Genomic DNA, 19,605 nt, shown 5'->3' with positions numbered 1-19,605 from the left:
CACTGCATGTAGTAGTCTTGGGATGAAAACTTTCCCTTTTGCTTTTTCAAGAATGTGTCGGATGCTTGTTCCCCTGTCTCACGTGCACATTGTTAGGTAGACTTCTGTGGTGAGCGTGTGAACCGTTCCAACGCCAGAGCAGAAGTAGCAAGACTTGTTGCTGTGGGAGGTCTCCTGGATCTTCCCTTGGGCACGTCACACACAGCACCATGCGTCTCACACTGATCACAGATGCGTGCAGTTGTTAGGCGTGTTGGAGGTTCTGGTGCACACTCACACCTCCATTGTCGCTGTACTTCCACAGCATTGGCGAATTTCAAACACCACTTCAAACCGGTCTTGCGCTCCTCGAACGACAACTGTGCTTCCGCCATTTTCTTTGTCCTGCCTGTCGCATGGGGACGCTAGCATTCATTGGATCTTTTGAGCAAACGTCATACTACACATTGCTACTGTAATTCAATTCAGCTTCGAAAAGTAATACATAGGTAACGTCTCTTAAAATGTGTAGGCATGTTTTGGCACCCCCGGTATACATACATGATCCTTATAAAAACTTGACATGTAGGCCAAATTCCTCTTTACCTCATCACCCAGTCTTAACTCTAGTCTTTTTGTCCCTTCCCCAGCAGTAACCACTGTTACCGTATTTTCTATGCACGTTATTTAAGACCTTTCTCTATGCAACTGCATACGTACAAATGTGTATGTGTATAATTTCTGTATATGTATTTATAAGTGTATATTTCCTATATCGTCTTGCTGGAGCAAATTTGGAAACACAAAGCTATCATACTACATAAAAGTATATTTTCTATACTTTGCTTTGTCCAATCAAGATGCATTACGTAATGATCAACCTCTTTTTTAAAAAAACTTCATGGCATACCAAAGAATGCCCGTGCCCCGGTTCATGTAGCCACTCAGTCCCTTCCAGGTGAACACTGAGGTTATTTTTAAATCTTTTGCTCTTACAAGTGGTGCTGCTGGGGGAGTAGGCATGCAAGCTGCTCTCTTAACAAATGTACTGTTTCTCTAGGGAAGACGCTGAGAGGTGGACTGCAGCCTCTTAGGGTCCCCTTCCCCTTCCTTTCAGCCTCCCAAACTCCCCCTTATCCAGCATCGCTTCTGCCTCCTTGTGAAACCTCCTGAGCCCCTTCCCAGGGAGAGGTGGTAGTTTCTCTTTCATTTCTTCATTTCTCCGATTGTGTAGTCAATGAATTGTTTGATGCACCTGCTGTGTAAGAGGCACTGGGATCCGGGGCCTGCCTTCAAGGACCTCTCATGCTGACCGTCACTGTGCTTCCAGGGGAATGTTTTACATCCCCTTGTGGTCATTGCATATCACGTCCTCCAGGGTGTGGGCTCAGCCAGGCCATGTGTGTAGCCCAGCCCTGTCCTCAGCTCACTGTGTGAACCTGGACAAATTCCTACCTCTCTCTGACCCTCTCAGTCTCCTGTCTCGATGATGAAGATATATGCGCTGCATGTATTCGTTCAATCAATTGTCCCCAAACGCCAGCTGTGGGCCAGGTCCTGGTGTAGGTACTGGGAATGTAATGGTGACCAAGATGGACAAGTCCTCCCTCCCAGAGCTTACGTTCTAGTGGAAGGGGCAGGTACTGAATTTTCAAGCCAGTACGGGATTTCAGATAGTGGTAATTTCTATGAAAACGAAAGCGGGAACGCAATAGAGAGCGACCTGCGCGTTGCTTGAGCATGGTAATTGGAAAGGCTTTGTAGAGTGCTCAGGCTTAGAAAGCCTCTAGCAGAGGTCAGCTGTGTGTCTCTCCCTCTTTAATGTGCAAACGATCACCTAGGACCTCATTAGATTGCAGGCTCTGATCCAGCCTGAGAGTCTGCATTTCTCACAAGCTCCCAGGTAATGCGGAAGCTTCTGGTCCGCCAGCCACTCCGAGTAACAAGGTGGTAGCTCCGTGGTTCTCCAATTCTCTTGTGCATCCGTTCACCTGGGAAGTTTTGCTAGCACACAGATTGCAGAGTCCCACCTCCAGCATTCTGATTCTGGAAAAGTTTGGCCTGAGGTCCCAAGAATTTCCATTTCTGAAAATTCCCAGGTATACTGATGCTGCTAGTCCAGCCACCACACTCTGAGAACCAGGCTGGTGTTCAGTGCTGGTTTTAAACCTCGCTACACATTGGAGTCCTCTGGGAAGTTTAAAAAAAAATTTTTAATGCTAATGTCCAGATCCCACCCCCCTTAGATTCAAGGAGAATCTAATTGACCAAAAGTGTGACCCAGGCGTTGGGATTTTTTGTAAAGCTCTCCAGATGAGTGTATTGTGCACCCAAGGTTGAGAACTGTTAATCTAGGTACTGAATTCCTCCAGGACAAGGACAAGTTTTTTATTCCTGCATATGTATTTAAGTTTGTTTCTAATTAGCATAGAGCTCAGTGCCTGGCTTATGGTAGATTCTTAAAAGTTATTTATGGGTGGAGGACGAGTGGGTGGATGGATGAATTAATGGCCGGATGGGAGGAGGATGGATGGGAGAATGAATGGAGGATGGATGGGTGGAGGATGGATGGATGGATGGATGGATGGATGGATGGATGGATCGGCAGGGGGGTGGGTAGGTGGATAGATAGGTGGGTAGGTGAATACAGAGTGGTCTTGAGGAATCACAAATAACTTCAGGTTGGTATTGGCTTTGAATCTTTAGTAAGGTTTTCCTTACTTCCCCCTGCCTCATTTTCCAGATCTGTAAAGTACAGGTAATAATGTATTCACTGGGTTGTTATGGGGAATAAAAGAGATAAGAACTGTGCAGTCCTGTAGCACAGTGCCTGACTTGTAGGAACCACTGGAGAAATATTAGCTACCGTTCATTACTATTCATGGGAAAATTGGATTTGAATTGTATCCCATGTTTTGGAAGGAGGGGGGAACTTACAGAACTAAGAAAACAAAGCTGGATAGAGAAATTTTTTCTTTTAAAATGCAGATACATTTTGCAAAAGCCGAGGCTATAATCTCATTAACTGTTTCCCCTGGAACCAGCTGGTTTGTCATCTTCTCTCAGAATTCCTGCACCTCCGCTGCCCTGGGCCTGACAAGGTCTAATTTTGAATTTCAGTCTCACCAATTCCAGCCTGAGGCTGGCAGATTTTGATTCATTTCACCTAAGCCAGGTTGAGCTGCCCAGAGCTTTGCCTGAGTCCTCACCTGGGGAGCCACAGATCACCTTCACCTTTCCCACCTCTAAGCCTTTCTCAGCTGGCTTCTTTGGGGGACTTAGCCCCCAGAATGACCTTTACCTGCGTGGAACAGAATTAGTTAAGGGAATTGCCAGCTCCTCTTTATGAAAAAGGGCACTGACTTATTAATTATCGAAAGCCCTCCCTGAATAAAGGACTTTCTCCTATGGCGATGTCTCACAAACGTCACACATTCTCAAGCCACTTTCTGCCATATAGTCATACCACCTATCCTGTCACTTGCTTACTCATTGTTCTTGAAAACAACTCCCTTTCAGTAAATTCACTTTAAAAGGATGACTTTAAACCAGTTCCAGAAATGAATAATTACAACTTAGATAGTCTTGTTATGATTTTAATATGCATTTAAATATTAAAATAGATTTGTGATGATTTAACGAGACGAGTATGTATTTACGTAGCCCCTAAAATCCTCACACCCTGGGATATACTGGCCCCATTCCTTTCAGGTCTCAGGAACACCCCCATGATGGCCAAATGACTTGTTCATTGTCACATACTCAATGAAAGTCAAAATTGGAGTGCATACTTCTGGACTCCTAATACAGCTGTCGCTGTCCCTGATCTGGGAGCAGTTTACGCCACCCACAAGAGTCAGATGAACTGATACAATTTATGGACATGCACCTTTCATAGCTTAAGACCTGCCTCAAGACAGCTCACTAGAAGTTGTCTCATCTCACCAGCATCAGTTAGAAGCGGCCCCTGGGGTCCAATTAGACAACATAATAGCAGTTGCTGCTTTCAGAATCATTAGCTTCTTAATCCTCCCGGTGAGAGGTAAAAAAAGTGTGAACATTCAAATTGGGCTCCAGGATTTAAGTGGTTTAGGCAAGGGACCCAGGAGAATGGAAAGCTAATAATAATGCCTGTGTGTTGAGCAGTTACCATTTGGCAGGTACCTGCTTCTGTGATCCTTGCAGCCGCCCTGCGGGTATGAGATATGGCCCCATTTTGCAGATGTGGAAACCAAGGCTTAGCGAGAGGAAGTGACTGGCACAAGGTCACACGGTTCTCTTGCAGCAGAGTCAGGATTTGAATTTGGGGCTGACCCCTTCTGCCCACATGCTTTCTTTGGAAGGACTATTAAGTTAACAAATTATGAGATTTGGATTGTAGAGCTAGCCCCAGTAGGTGCATAATAAACATTTGTTGAATGCATGAATGAATGAACAAAGTGGGTGGTTCCTTGGGCAAGTTACTTCACACAATCACATACACACACAGTCACACATAAGTGTGCACTCACACACAGACCCCAGCTTTAGTTTCCTCTTATTAAAATTGGGTGTTTGCTCATTTGTATTACCTTCTTGGCCCCAGTATGCGTTTGAGTTTGTGACTTCGGGAATGGAGATTTATTTGTATGAATCCAGAATTGTGATACTATTTAGTAATTTGCATGTGGTTCTATAGGTATTAGCCCGTGGTCCAAACTCTCGCTATGCAAAGTGTGGTTCCTGGGCCTGCCGCATCAGTATCACCTGGGAGCTTCCTTGACCTACAGACTTGGGGGGGCTGCATTTTAAGGAGACCCCCAGGCCAATTCTGTGCACATTATGGTCCCAGGCGCACTGCCCTATACTGTCCACTTTCTTCCTTGCACCTTGCTGTAATTATAATTAAGTATTTATTTATGTAATTATTTGTTTGCTATCCATCTCCCCAGTAAACAGGAGGGTCTGTGAGGGCAGGGAGCCTGACTGCTTTTGCTCACCTAGTGTAACCCAGTTTCTAGTACATGCCTGGCACATGGTGGACAGTGACTGACTGACTGACTGACTGACTGAATGAATGAATGAATGAATGGATTCATCCCAGAGGCTCTGGCCATCCATTTAGCTAATCCCTCTCCCTTCACCCACAGGAAGCGGGGGAGGAAGAGAAGGCTTAGAGTTTTAAATGGAGAAGTAAATGGAGGACGTTCTCTGCCCCTCACCACTTGAGAACTACCTGCCCCACTTTCTGTGCCAGCCACACACCCCTGAGGCACGTGGTGAGGCTAGCAGTAAATAGATTTGTCTATGTTCAGTCCGGTCACTGGGGCTGCTTTCATCACTGGCAACGTGGATAAGTCACCATCAGTGACTCCTCCCTTGACCTCAACCTCGTCCATCATGGCGAGTTCAGTGACACTGACCAGGTGAAGAGCAGGTACCTGTGATCAGTGGGGAGTCCATCTCCATCTGCCAGGTACCCGATCCCACAAATGTGAAAGGAGCTGCTGCTGCTGAATATGACATTTTGCCACCCTGAAGGTGCCCGGGGCTCACCTGACGAGCAGAGTCACAGGGTCAGCTGCCTGTTGTACCGATGGCCCCATGTTTCTTCATGGGGTGACCATGAGCAGGGTGAACATGCCCCCTAGATTGCCAGCATGCTTGCCCCGCCCCCACACACCCACTGCCAGGGTCACGCTCTGGTATTGTGGAGGGAATCGCTACCACAGTCCACACCTTCTTTACCCCCACTGGCAGGCTGTGGCACGATGGCCATGTTGCCACCCAGAGCACCGTGCCTGTATCCAGCCGTGCTGCCACGGCTATGGGCAAGATCATTCCTGAGCCGCATGGGAAGCTTGCTGGCCTGGCTCTCGTGTCTCCCTCAATGTGTCTGTCTGGCTCTGACTGCCATCTGGAGAAAGCTCTCAAACACAGTGGCATCCAAAAGTGGTGAAACGGGCATCTGGGGCATCCTGAAAGACATCCTGGGCTCCACTGAGACCAGCTGCGTACCTGGGACTCAAATGCCCTCCCTGCCAGCTTTCACATCGAGGCTGGTGTTGCCCATGCGCCCACTTCCTGGTATGTAGATGGTGGCTGCACCTGTAGGCGGGCCTCCCGGCCCTCATGACCTCGAGGACTCACAACCCTGGACCCGAGCAAGAGCAGCAGAGGAAGGGAGAGGCTATGCACTCCTGGGAGCCCCTGCCCCACCTCTCTGTCCTTGATACAGTCCCACCCCAGGTCCTCAAAGAAGGGAAGGAGCTTGAGAGCCCTACATTGTCACGTTGTCACGTATCATCAGGATTCCCAGTGAGGTCAACACCATCCTTAGCTGGGGAAAAAGGAAGAAAGGAGGGAAGAAGGAGATCATTCCATATATAATCCACTCATTTTCCAGATTTGCAATTCCCCCAAGTGTCCCAGCATGAAAAAGTTATATGTAATAAAATTTTTAAAACAATAACCACCAAAAGACAAAAGAAAAAAAGGATAAAAGCCTATGCTTTTCCAAAATCACATAGTCCGCAAAAGGAAAATCTCTTTGCACTTCCTGAATGCCTCTTTCTCACTTGCACAATCTCAGGTTTGCACAGCAGGAGAGGGAGACCTGCCCAGGTGGGAAAAGCAGGTCGCTCAACAATTCAGAGGAACAGAGGAAGCCAGAGTGAGGCGAACATGCAAATCACGGCAGGGCGGTTGTGGGGGGAAGACTCTGGCTTCAAATTTATAAAAGGCCAAGTTAATCCCAGCCCATAGAAATGTTTCCATAGATTTAGATTTTTTATGAATATGTACATATTTATTAAAGAAAACATATTCAAAATGTTTAATTCAGGAACTTATGTACTAAATGCACTCAAATCACTGGCTTTTACCAATAATGAGACTATGGCTGCTTCAGAATGAGATGGTTCATTCTCTAGTCCTGGGGGAGGATGAAAAAGGGGATGCATGAGGGCCTGCCTGGAGCAGCAAACCCCCAGTGGGGAAATTAGCATTGAGCACCTCCTGTGCACCAGGGACGTCCTTTAGCATTAGACCAATGCTGTTCCAACTTTTTAAGATACGACACATAGTAAGAAATTTTTTCGCACTGCCTTTCAGCGCGCGTGCGCGCACACACACCCAGTACACACAACACATTCTCATGTCTATAACTGGAACAGAAGTTTCGCACAATTCCTTCTTACTGTGGGCAATACCTGCTGATATTGTCTATTCTATTTGACCTTTTAATTCTAGTTGTAGTTCCCCCAATGGACTTCAGGACTCCCACCCTCACCCCAGTGGTTTGGGACTTGAACAGAATTTGGCTAAGCCAGGGAGGTAAAGGAATGGATTTGGCACTCACATAACCCTTGGGTTCAACTCCCAGGTCCTGTGTCCACAGGCTGTGTGGCTTGAGCAAGGCACTTAGCCTTCCCTAGTTTCTCCATCTGTACAATGGGAGAAGGCCACTGCCTGCCTCATCCCGCTGTTGTAAGGACCAAATGAGAGGTGCATACAAACAGTGAACGCAGGGCCTGGCACAAACTCGTACTGAGCTTCTGAGTGGGGGCGAATTGTTTTCAGGATGATTGTCCTTGTGAGCTGCAGTGTCCTGGGTGAGAAGACAAACTCTGGGGTCAGACTACCCGGTTCAGGTTACAGACCACCCCTTACAATCTGTGTGGCTTTGGGTGAGTTCCTTCACCTCTCTGTGCCTCCAGCTCTTCGTCAGCAGGGGGATGTGAATAGAACTCTCTTCGTAGGGTGAATATGAGGATAGAATAATTAATCCAGGTCACGCATTTAGAAGAGAGCGTGGCACATAACGAGCACTGGGTGAGTCATCGATGTTGTCATCATCTTCTCATTTAATCCTCGCCCATCCTTGTGAGATAAATATTTCCCCCCATTTCACAGGAAGGAACACTGAGGCCCAAAAACTCTAGGCAACCTGCCCAAAGTCTCATTGCTACTAGGTGGTAAAATGGAAATTGTAAGTTGGTCTTCTGAGCCCCCAGCTCAGGGACTGAGAGAGGCTCAGAACTCTGGGGACCTCGGAACATTTCTCAGCGGGCACAAGGACACCCCAGTCCCTGCCCTACGTACCAAGAAGTGTGAATGGCAGGTTGGTGCAATCAATTGTCATGTTATCTAGTATTTTCCAGGGCTTCACAGTGAGGATATTCATTGAGTTGTGCTGTAAAAGATGACATAGCCATGAACTGTCCATTTGTAAAATTGGCATCTCACAAACATCTCTCCCCGCTTAACTCTATCACTTTTTCATCACCTCCTGCATTATCGTTTCCCACCGATGGTTGGATGCTGTGTGCCCAGGGATACAGTTGAAGCTCAGGCCGCTTCCGTCTCGCTGCTCCACCCCCTCACTGGAGCCTAGGGGATGATCCAAGATGTGCCTTCCCCTCACTGCTGGGGCCAGCTTACGGAACCCCATGGACTGAAACTGCGGAGGGAGGAAGGGGACATCAAAGTTATGTCATCAGAAGAAGGGAAATGGATGTTGCATAATCCAAACCAGCCAGTGCCTGCCATTCTGGGGTTCTCGGGGTTGCCTTCAAGGCAGGAAAGGGAGTGGTTTCTCCATCCAGGAGTGGAAATAGCACCCATTTGGGAATCAGGAAGCCAAGTTCAGGTCCCAGCTGTGTTGCTGCCTGGTCATGTGACCTGGCTCAAGCATGTTTTTTTCTGTCCCTTTGGCCTCAGTTTCTCCATCTGCACAATGGGTGGGGGGATGGATTCCACTCTGATGTTTTGAGATGTTGTAGATTGTTTCTCTTTTGCCCTTCAATTACTACCTGGAGGCAAAACTTACCCAGAAAGGGTTTTCAAGGCTGATGCTAAGATGTTGTGCCTCGGATAAGCTTTTGTGGTTGAGAAAGTCCCTGGCAGTGAATCTCTAAGTTTCTTCTGCTGAAGCCAGCGTCTGAACTCACAGCCTCAGTGGAACATCACTCTGACAGCTAAAGCCCTTCCCATTTGTCTTCCCTCCAGGCATCACCACATCGGCCCTTCCGCGTGTGTCCCAGCTCTTGGCAAGGTGAGTACCCTTGTCTGGTCTCCTCATGCCCTCTCTCTTCCTTCTTGGAGGGCAGCTATCTGGAGCCAGACTCCCTGGAGAGGAATCACAGGGCCAGCACTTACTAGCTGAGCTATTTTACCTTCCAAGGCCTCAGTCTCCACATTTGGAAAAGGGGGACAGTCATGACGCCTGCCCCATGAAATGAGCTAAAACATGTACAAACCACTTAAAAGGGGGCCTGGAACAGTGTTTTCGAGTGTTGGTTGTTGTTTTCATCTTCTCTTTGTTCTTTTGTTCAGTCTTTCCTTCCTCTCCTTTCCTGTGCATAGACTCTTTCTCAGTTCCTCCCTCCCTCCCTTTTTCCCTGTCTCTCCCTCTCTTTTTACCTTTTTCCTTTCCTCTCCCTCCTTTTCTCTCTTCCTTCTTTCTCTCCCTCCCTCCATCTTTCTTGGTCCTTCTCTCTCTGCCTCTCCCTCCCCTTCCCTCTTCCCACCCCATCCTTCTCTCTTTCTCTCCCTCTCTTCTTCTCCCTCCCTCTCCTTCCCTTCTTTCATCCTTTCTTCCCGCTCCAACATCCACCCAACACTCCTTGGTACCAAATCCCCTCCCAAGCCCTGGAGATTCAGAGGTCCCTGCCCTCAGAGAGCGTCCAATCTAGTGGGGGAGACAGACCAGTAAATCAGAGATCTCAACACAGCTGGCAGGTGTGCACGGAAACAGTGGGGGCGCAGTGACAGACACGGCTTACCCAGGGCCCTCAGGAGCCTGACCTTGGAGAGGCACAGGTCTGCACCCCGCAGCCTGAGAAGCGCTGGGTTTGGCCTGGCCCAGTGGTCACCACCTCCATATCTGGACTTGTCCTCCCTTAAAAACACTGGAAAAGCTGTGTCTGAGAAACACTTTCTCAGCCTTCCTTTCCCTCCAGAAGATGTTTTGGGGGTTGTGACTAGCAACTGAGGTCTGTTAAATCTTCCCAACTTGTTTAATGGCCTCAGGGTTCGAGAGAGCTCCCCCATTCTTTCTCTGGGTTTTCACTTTAGCCCCCATTTAATCTGAGTAGGGTAAATTGGTTTTGATGGGAAGCAGGAGTTGATCACCTCAGATTTCTACTTTTCTAAGGCCAGGTGTAAATTGGGGACATTTTTCAAATAAAGTTCTCTGCTAAGTCCCGGCCCACTATATGCATTTCTAGACACCTCACAGAGTGTGTGACGATCTTGCATCGTGTACTTACCCCTTGGCCAAAAGCAGGGCGTCTTGATTGACAGCCCTGTCAAGGCTGCCGTCAAGTGGGAAGGTGTCTAAATGAGGATAGTCAGGATGGGATAGGCTGTGCTGTAGTAACAAACCCTGGTCTCCATGGCGTAACACAACAAAGCTTTGTGTGTTACTCACATAAAGTCCGGTGCGGATCAGATGGAACTCTCCAGGGCAGCAGTCCTCCACACACTGACTCAGGGATCCAGGACGTGTCCATATAATGGCACTGCCATCTCAACCTGTGCCCTCCACAGTTGCTGCCGAAAGAGGAGAGAGATTGGGGGTTAGGGGGTGGAGTGGGTTGGTTTTATTAGCCCGACTTGGGAATGGCAGAACCCAGTCACTTGGTTGAATCTGGCCGCAAGGGAGAGGAATGTAATCTTCCTGGTGCCCAGGAAGAGAGAAAATGAAATGGAGTTTGATGAACACGTAAGTTGTCTCCGCCCTGGAAAGGGTAAATACCCAAAGGAAAATGGTGGTGTTGATACCAAAATAAGGGAGAAGGGATGCTGGGTTGGGTTTGGAGATTTAATCTTCTCTCCTTCCCTGCAGACCTTGCCCACGTGTCCTGCCCAGCCAGCCTCCCACGGCCATGGCAGCCTACGGCCAGACGCAGTACAGCGCGGGGATCCAGCAGGCCACGCCCTACACAGCCTACCCGCCTCCAGCACAAGCCTATGGGATACCTTCCTACAGTGAGTGCCAGACCAAGCCCTTGCTTTCCCCCTGGGGCCCCCAACACTGTAGTCTTTCTTCTGCCCTGTTGCCTCAGGTAAATTCAGAATGATAAATACAGCCAGCCTAATTTTGTATTGCAGGTAGAGAATGACAGACACTTTAAAGATGGTTCAAGTTCTGTAGACCATATCAAGGCCTTTTTTGATTGCAAGAGTAGGAAACTTAACCCAGGCTGGCTTAGAGAAAATGGAAATTTAATGGTTCACATACTGGGAAAGCAAGGAATGGCCAGATCCAGGTGGTCCAATGATATCAGGAGAAACACACCTCTCCGTGTTCAGCTGTCTCCCTCTGAGTCGGTCTGACTCCCACACAAGTTCTTCCTAGGTGGCAGCAGATGTGGTACCTATCAACTCTGGGTTTGCATCCTTTCAGCTCAGCACTCCCAGTGGAAGGAGAACTCGTCTTTCCCAGTAGTTCCACCACAATCCCATATTGACCCTCATTGGCCCAACGTGGGTCATGTGACAATACTTAGAGCAAGGCAAGCAGGTGGGAGTGAGAGAGATATGGAGGTCAAAGCGCATGGATTGTATATGCGAGGGAGGGATGGTTCTCTCGAAGGGATAGTATCAGTGGGAAAATGGATGCTGGGAAGACAAAACAACAGACCTACAGACCTTGACTGTCAGAACCTTACTGCTAAGAAGCAGGACCAACATCCATTGCTCACCTGACCCTGTCTACATCAGTCAGGGTTCTCCAGAGAAGCAGAACCAATGGAATGGGAGATGGAGAGGGAGATGGAGACAGACATGAAGATAGAGAGAGATCATAGGAGTTGGCTCACCCGATTTTGGAAGCTAAGAAGTTCTAGGATCTGTAGTTGGCAAGCGGGAGACCCAGGAGAGCGGGGTGTCACGATACACATGCATGTGATAAAGGAAGAGAGGGTCATGAGAGAGAAAGAACGAGAAAGACTTAGTTTATGTTCCAGCTCCATGCAGGCCTTTTAGATGAGCTGATTCAGCTGAGAACTGAGAGATGACCACACGCAAGCAAGCTCCGGAGGGAGAGCGTCCAGGCAGTGGGGACCACCGTGGGAAGGCCCAGGGAAGGGAAGGAATGTGGCAGGTCTAAGAAGCCCAGTGGCTGGAGCATAGTGAGGGGTGAGGTGGGCAGAGCCTGAGAGGCCAGGGAGGGATTTGGAATTTTATTCCAAGTGAAACAAGAACTTTCATTGGTGGGTGTGTAAGCAAAGCACTGTAGGATACAGTCTGGGTGTTTTATGAATCACCTTGGCTGCTGTGGGGAGGTTGGATTACAGAAAAGCAGAGGAGAAACAGGAAGATCAGTTAGGAGACTGATAAAACCTGACGTCAGGTGATGGTGGAGGCCTGGGACAAGGCAGTGACAGACAGGAGTACAGATTCAAGAGCAATTCTAGAGGTAGCAGTGCCACGCCCTGTGGGGCGTCAGGTCGGGCGTTGGTAATGGTCAGCCTCATTGAGCTGCTGCCACTCACAAGTCTCAGTGCTATGTGTCCACTGGTTCCTTTAACGGCCCCTTCACCCTACGAGGAAGGTCCCATCGTTATTCTCTTTTGAGGGATAAATAAGTGGGGACTCAGTGTAAATAACTCTCCCAAGGTTACCCAGCTGGTCGATGGCAGAGGTGGAATTAAACCCAGGCAGCCTGCTCTGGGGTCCAAGCTCAAGACCAAGCTCCATTGCCAGAGTGTGCATTCCATAAATCCTGGGAGATTACCTGTGACAGACCTTGGCCAACAGGTGTGGGCATCATTTTTAACTTTCTGCCCCTCTTATACTAGAAGATTTGTGACACAATCACACGTAAGTTACCCAGCCTGGCTGACAGCCAAGAAAAATGAAGCCATATTATTTTTCAGCATAAAAGAGAAAACTAGCCCTGTTCCCAGACAAAACATAGCATCGGGTGGAAATTAATTGGGTTCAAAGTCATTTTATGGGCTCAGTTACTTGAGAGTCTGTATGCTGACAATACAGTGTAGGTGGTAAGAGCACACACACGTCTTACTCACACCCCACTGCTGCCCCTTGCTGGCCCTAAGACCCTGGGTGAGTTTCCTCATTCATACAATGGAGCGATACTAAGTCTGGCCTCCTTGTGGCTGTTGTAAGGATTCAGTGAGATTGTCTACATAGGGGGGTCTGCTACCTTTTTCCATAAAGGGCCAGATAGTAAATATTTTCATCTTTGTGGGCTACCCAGTGTTGGTCACAACTGCGCAAGTCTGCCATTGGAGCATGAAAGCAGCCGGACAATATGAGTGTGTTTGTGTTCCAATAAAACTTTATTTACACAAGCAGGCAGTGGGCCAGATTTGGCCCATGGACCAGGATTTGCCAACCCCTGGTCTATATGAAGAGCTTAGCTCCCAGGGCCTGGCCCAAGGGAAATGCACAATCAATGCAATAGAAGCCAGGCTGCTACACACCCAGAATGTCCTTGTCACTAAATAATGACAAGTGGGATGGAAAGCCATTTCCCTTTGCCCATGCTGGTGCCTGAGCAAGCAGTGTTTGCTCATTGTCTAGACAAACCTTGTTGAATCTTCTCAGGAAACTTTTTTCATTGCTCCTTGGCAAATAGCATTATTAACTGTGTTTAAATAGTTACAGGGAAATAGCACAATTGAGTAAACTAGAGGCAAGGAGGTGAGGGGTGTTGAGTATTTTTTTCTCAATTTATTACACAACATTTAAGGACATATGTAAAAACATAAAGAGTAACAATACCAGCACCCGTGAACTGACCATCCAACTTAATTTTAAAAAATGGAGGTTATCTCCCTTTCTTTTCAGAGATACCCACATTCCCTGGATTTGATGTTTCCCATTCCACTGTATCATTACGTTATGTAGAATAGGGGTCCACAGACATTCTGTAAAGAACCTGATAATAAATATATTTGGCTCTGTAGGCCATAAAGTCTCGATCACAACTACTCAACTCTACCGTTGAGGCTTGAAAGCATCCCAGATAATACGTAAATGCACAGATGTGTCTATGTTTCAACAGAACCTTATTTATAAAAACAGGCAACAGGTCACATTGGGCCCACGGGCTATAGTTTGCAACCTGAGGTAGAGTATTATTTTACCTGTTTGTGGAATGAATGAGCATATTCTTGTGGTTTGGTCTGTATCTGTTTCGAATGAAAAATGTACATACTCTTCGACTCAGAAATGTCACTTCTCATACCCAGTGTAGATAAACATGCTCACGTGGCGTGAGCAGGCACGTCCATTCCGTCATGGACTGTGATAATAAGGAAATTAGAATCAACCTAATGAACCATCATCAGAGGACTGGCTGGCTGAATAAGTAATGATATGCCATACTTTGGATTTCCGTTTGGTTAATAAAACAAAGGAGAGTAGCTGAGCACACAGCTTGAGAAGAGTGAACTCCTGGAGAAGGCAGAGGTCTGAGCGGTGAGAAGAGCCCATGTAGGACCTTAGGGCCACCCAAGGAGCTTAGATTTGGTTCCCGGCACACCGAGCACACCATTAACCATTCCTAGCAGACTGAGCAAAAGAAAGTGCTGTAGAAATACACATGGCGAGAAATATATAAGCAAGAAACTACTTGTCGTCATCGTTACTGTTACTGAAGTCTTGCACCATCTATTGCGTGAAATCCTTTTACGCCCATTATTGAGAGGCATCAAGAGAAGGAAAGGAAAACCTTCACTTCAGAGTTATTGGCCGATTGCAGGACCCTGACTGAGTGGCCAGGCATTTTGAACCTCAGTTTTCACACCTTTAAATTGGAGAAAGTAATAGTGCCTGTTCTGTGAGGTTGTTGTGAGGCTTAAAGAAAGGTGTATTGCTAAGCACCTCACTCAGAGCCTTATATGTTCATTCTTTCCCCTTCTTTTAATCTCCCAACAAGCCTGTCGGTGGGTAGCAGTATCTTATTTCATAAGGGAGGAGACTTCCAAGCTGGGGTTGAAAGAGAAACCACCCTGGTCAACAGGGAATGAAACAAACCACGCAGGACTCTAGCACAGACCTCTCGACTCAAAATCCATCATGTTTACACTACTAAACAGTCTCTTCATTTATGGGGTGAACTGGTGAGAAGAAGGGAAACCACAATTATAAAACCATCCCAGAACTAGAAATGTTCTTTTAAAAATGCAAATTTAAGTAGTATCGAAATTCCATGTTGTGCCTGTAAGATAGACAAAGATCAGCAAAGTTTATTACCTTTTCAATAAAAATACAGTGTATGGGCTACTGAGGACGGATCAGACCCCCTCCCTCAATACAGTCCCTTCTCCAGCCAGTTGCTCATGGAACTGGTGCTTGTGCTTTGAGGACGCATGTCAGAGTTTGGCCGAAACCAAAGGCAGATTTGTAACCATGGCCTTTGGAGCAGAGAGTGTCTTAGAGTTAAGTGGCATCATCTTTACAGAGGAAGGATGTTTCATTTGACACCTTCACCCAAACTCCTGGTGGACATTTAAGCCATACAGGTGCTACTCCATGGAGTAAGGGGTTGTGAACTCACTACCCTCGGAGCCCGGCAGGAAGCATGTGCAAAACTGGGAAGCTTATAGGGACAGTGTGTTGTCACATGGGAACACGGGGTTGGCTTGGCGTGGTGTTGCTACACCATCCCATTGTTCAAGAGAAACCGTAAGTCCAGATTTGTGTGTGTGTGTGATATCTCCTGATGTTTTAAACAAAAAACAATTAATGTTAAATTTTCCTTAAAAATACGCAGGCTTAGCAAAACATGTCTGTGAGCTAACTTCAGCTCACAAGCCACCTATTTGCAACTCCTAGTTTGGAAGCTGATAAAAGAGCACTCTGTGTTGACTCAGTAGCTGTTTTGCAGGTGACAAGGAAGCATCCTAATCATGTGTCTCTGCTGCTTCTTCTTCCTCCATCCAAGGCATCAAGACAGAAGACAGCTTGAACCATTCCCCCGGCCAGAGTGGATTCCTCAGCTACGGCTCCAGCTTCAGCACCCCACCCACTGGACAGAGCCCGTACACCTACCAGATGCACGGTCAGTGTGGCGCTGAGGCCCCTCCCTCAGGCATAGCCTGAGTTGGGTGTCTGATCATTCATTCATTTATTTAGAAGATGTATTGAGCACCTACTGTGTGGCAGGGTCTGTCTCAAGTAGCAGAGTTACAGTGGTAGACAAACTCGATATGCGATCTGCCCTCATAGAGACTGATGATACGCAAGGCAACAAATAAACCAGCTCATTTGGGAGGATTTGAGTGCAGTGAAGCAAATAAACATGGTGTTTGGATAGGGCGTGATGAGAAGTTGGGGGGGTTTAGAGGGGGGATGTGTAACTTTAGATGGAGTCACCAGGGAAGGCTCTTTGAAGAGATGACACTAGACAGAGGCCCAAGGGGTGAGGTGGAACGAGCCATGTGCAGACCTGGGGGAGAGCATTCCACGCAGAGGGAGCAGTCAGTGCAAATGCTGCATGGAGGGAAATGTCTTGATGTTTTTGAAGCACAGAACAAAGGCCAGCGAGGCTGGCACCCCGAAGGAGATGGAGGAGGAGAGAGTCCTGGGAGAGAGAGAGAGAGAGAGAGAGAGAGAGAGAGAGAGAGAGAGAGAGAGAGAGAGCGGCCAAATGACACAGGGCCTCGAGGGCTGATTTTAAGTGTGATAGGACGTTGTAGACTCAGAGAAATGCTGGGTGCTGGGGATATTGGACAGGCAAGTAAAGGAGCTGTTATTTCAGGCAGGAAGTTTGAGGCTTTGCACCTCCTTGGGGAGCCTTAGAAAGAGAAAACAGATTTCCGGTGTATAACTCCCACCCCACGTATTCTAAGAAGGTGGCGTACTGTGTCCTCCTGTGCCCACCTCCATTCTTGCACCATCCAGGGGCCCCTTCTCTTCTCCAGGGCTCCATTGCAAGCATATTGGGGCTGATGCATGGGGCACAGTACTGGTAGCAGTCATTTTGGGAATCCTCCTCCTGGTATTTTTTGCCTTCATGAAAGCTGGTAAAAGTGACCACCAAGGATCTGAGAAGTAATATGCAAAACTGAAGAGGGAATGAGAGGATGGTGGACTAATGAGTGATTGTACTTTTCTTCCAAAAAAACTTTTTGCAAGTATTGTTGCTTCATCTTTTTAATTAAGGAAACAATAAAAAGGAATGTCCAGGGCAGCCTTCCAGAAAAAAAAATCCTTGTGAAGGGACAGCAAATGATCTTAGGGGTATGTATGAGAAAGGCTGTGATCGGCATTAGTGCCCAGCCCTTGGCATAGCTTCCGTGTAAAGGTCTGCATCAGAGTTTGTTGGTGACACCATCAGCTAACCTTGACCGCTGACCGCGTGCCCCCTGATGTTGCTCGATCGTCTATGTAACCTTCATGACACTCCGTTGTACGGGAGGGAACACCGAGGCATAGAGGGAATGACAGATGTGCAAATGCAATGGGAAACGGACTGAGTCCTGTCTCGTGGGGGTCTGGTAGAATCGCATCGCCCATCCTCCCCCAAAGCCCGTGCTTTTGGTTATGATACCGTCTTACCTCCTCTTCCTCTGCTGTCACTTCTGTCATCCCACAGTGGCCCTTCTGAGTCCCACTAAAGGTTAGAAGATACTTGGATCCATCTCCAACTAGGGAGTGAATTATGGCACCAGTTCCGATAATAAAGACTTACGAAAACACTGAATTTAAACGTGCATTTGGGTCAATCTCAAGCCACTTTTTTCTCAGCTCTGCCAATAGAAACAGAATTTACTGCCTCAGGGCTTCTAAGTCTACAGAGGTTGAACTGTAAACACAGTCTACCCTCCCCCTCTTACACCCTCTCCCTGCCCCGCTGTGTAATAAGTGAGTTAAGTTAGGGAGGAGTGGCTCCGCATCCATCCATCCATCCATCCATCCATTCATTCGTTCATTCAGTTATTCTGTATTACTGAGCACCAGCTGTATGCCTGGCACTTTTTTAGGTACTGGGGGCACAGCAGTCCACACAGTTCCCTTTTGGAGAGATGGACAATAATAATTAACAAATAAATAGATGGTTACAGATTTTGATAAAGCTCCTGAGAGACAAAAACAGGGCAGTGTGATGGACAGTGATGAGGAAAGTGGTGATGGACATAACCCAGGTGGTTAGGGAGACCTGAGTGATGAAAAGGAGCCAACCAGGTGAGCAGCTGCAGACAGTACAGCCCAGGCAGAGGGTACAGCAAGAGCAAAGGCCCTGAGGCAGGAAAAGGCTCCCAGTGTCCAAGGGCTCAAGAGGAGACTCATGAATCTGGGTGGAGTGAGTGGAGGAGATGACATTGGAAAGAGAAGCAGGAGCCCTCCTTGGGCCAGGATATGCAGAATAATGTTATTGCTTCTCTGGTCCTTAAAGCAACCCTGGGAGGTGGGCACCCTCAGCTCCGCTTTACACATGATGGACATGAGGCTCAGAGAGGGGAAGTGACTTAGCAAAGATCACAGAGCCAATAAGTATTGAGAGCTGGGGTTCAGACTTGGGTTCCTCGCATTCCAGAGCCTGTGCTGATACTGCTTGTGCTATTTCCTGGACTCCTAAGACCTGCGTATGTACCACTCCCCTTAATCCTCCCAAGAGCCTCATGACGTAGATTCTATCATTATCCCCATCTTACAGGTGGACACACTGAGGCCCAAAGTGATAACGTAACTTGGTCAAGGTCACAGGGCTGTGGCAGTGGGATTTGAAGCCAGGCAGTTACACTCCAGAGCTCAGGAACATAACTGCCACACCATCATGCCCTCCAACTCTTATAGATCCTTCTAGATGATTCTTCATGGGTGAGCCCTGGCCTAGACCCCATCCCCCCCACCTCAATCCTCGCCAGCCCCTCAGAAGTGGAGAAACGTCTCTTGGTCTGTCTCCCGCTGCACCATCATGAGAATAATCCAGGTTCTTTTCTTATCTTCCTCACGGCCAACGTGCCAGAAGGGCCATGGCAGCAGCTGGACTTCATCCCAATTAAGTGCCGTCAGCCTAATGCTAATGGCCGTTTACTGCTCTTGAGACAGCCCAGGCATTCTGCAAGCCTGACATATTCCTCCTTAAGTTTTTTGTTTCTTTTTTCAAACACAAACACACAGAACGCTCTCACACCATGCCCATGTGCTTCCTATTAACGTCTTTTTTTCAAGTCGCTCCAGAGGAGAAATAAACTCTCAAACGACTCCATGCGCATTTCAGAATAGACGGCGGGCAGTGGTCGAGCTTAGTGTTTCAGACGAAGAAGGGAATGCAGAGGGAAACAGATAATCAGATTGAGTTTGAGGCCTGAACGCACTGACTTGGGATGAAATTGGTCCATGTTTAGAAGGTGAAATGGGTCTTTTCCTGTCTAAGAATTAAAATTAGGATTTTGTAGAAGCAAAAGAACCTAAGTAGGGAGCACCCCATCGATGTACAGACGAGTAAACTGAGGACTGGCTAGTGTACGGTCACAGAGCAAGAACCAGATAAGCCGGACATCTCCCCCTAGGTCTTATACCACATCTCATAAACTTCCAGAAACTTCGGCAGTGCCATCGCCTCAAGGCCCTGGTTTGAGATCTGTATCTGTTGGGATAACGCTGCCTCTTCACCGAGTGTACAATAAACGTAAAGGAGAAAAGTTCATAGCACTCGTTCAG

At 47.7% G+C, this 19,605-nt stretch overlaps 1 protein-coding gene across 1 annotated transcript in view; it reads left to right on the top strand.

The window, feature by feature from the left end:
• EYA2 (EYA transcriptional coactivator and phosphatase 2) overlaps nucleotides 1–19,605 on the top strand; it is a 218,076-nt gene that overhangs the window by 74,986 nt on the left and 123,485 nt on the right. The window contains exons 3-5 of the mRNA XM_074317592.2: nucleotides 8,968–9,013; nucleotides 10,808–10,950; nucleotides 15,881–15,997. Of these exons, the coding sequence (XP_074173693.1) occupies nucleotides 8,968–9,013; nucleotides 10,808–10,950; nucleotides 15,881–15,997 (306 nt within the window). The remainder of the gene's footprint in view (nucleotides 1–8,967; nucleotides 9,014–10,807; nucleotides 10,951–15,880; nucleotides 15,998–19,605) is intronic.

This window comes from Rhinolophus sinicus, chromosome 13 (assembly GCF_057876585.1).
Source record: "Rhinolophus sinicus isolate RSI-liver-muscle chromosome 13, RSI-T2T, whole genome shotgun sequence".
In the NCBI taxonomy this organism is placed as follows: Eukaryota; Metazoa; Chordata; class Mammalia; order Chiroptera; family Rhinolophidae; genus Rhinolophus; species Rhinolophus sinicus.
This window is presented reverse-complemented; position numbering and strand designations above follow the sequence as displayed.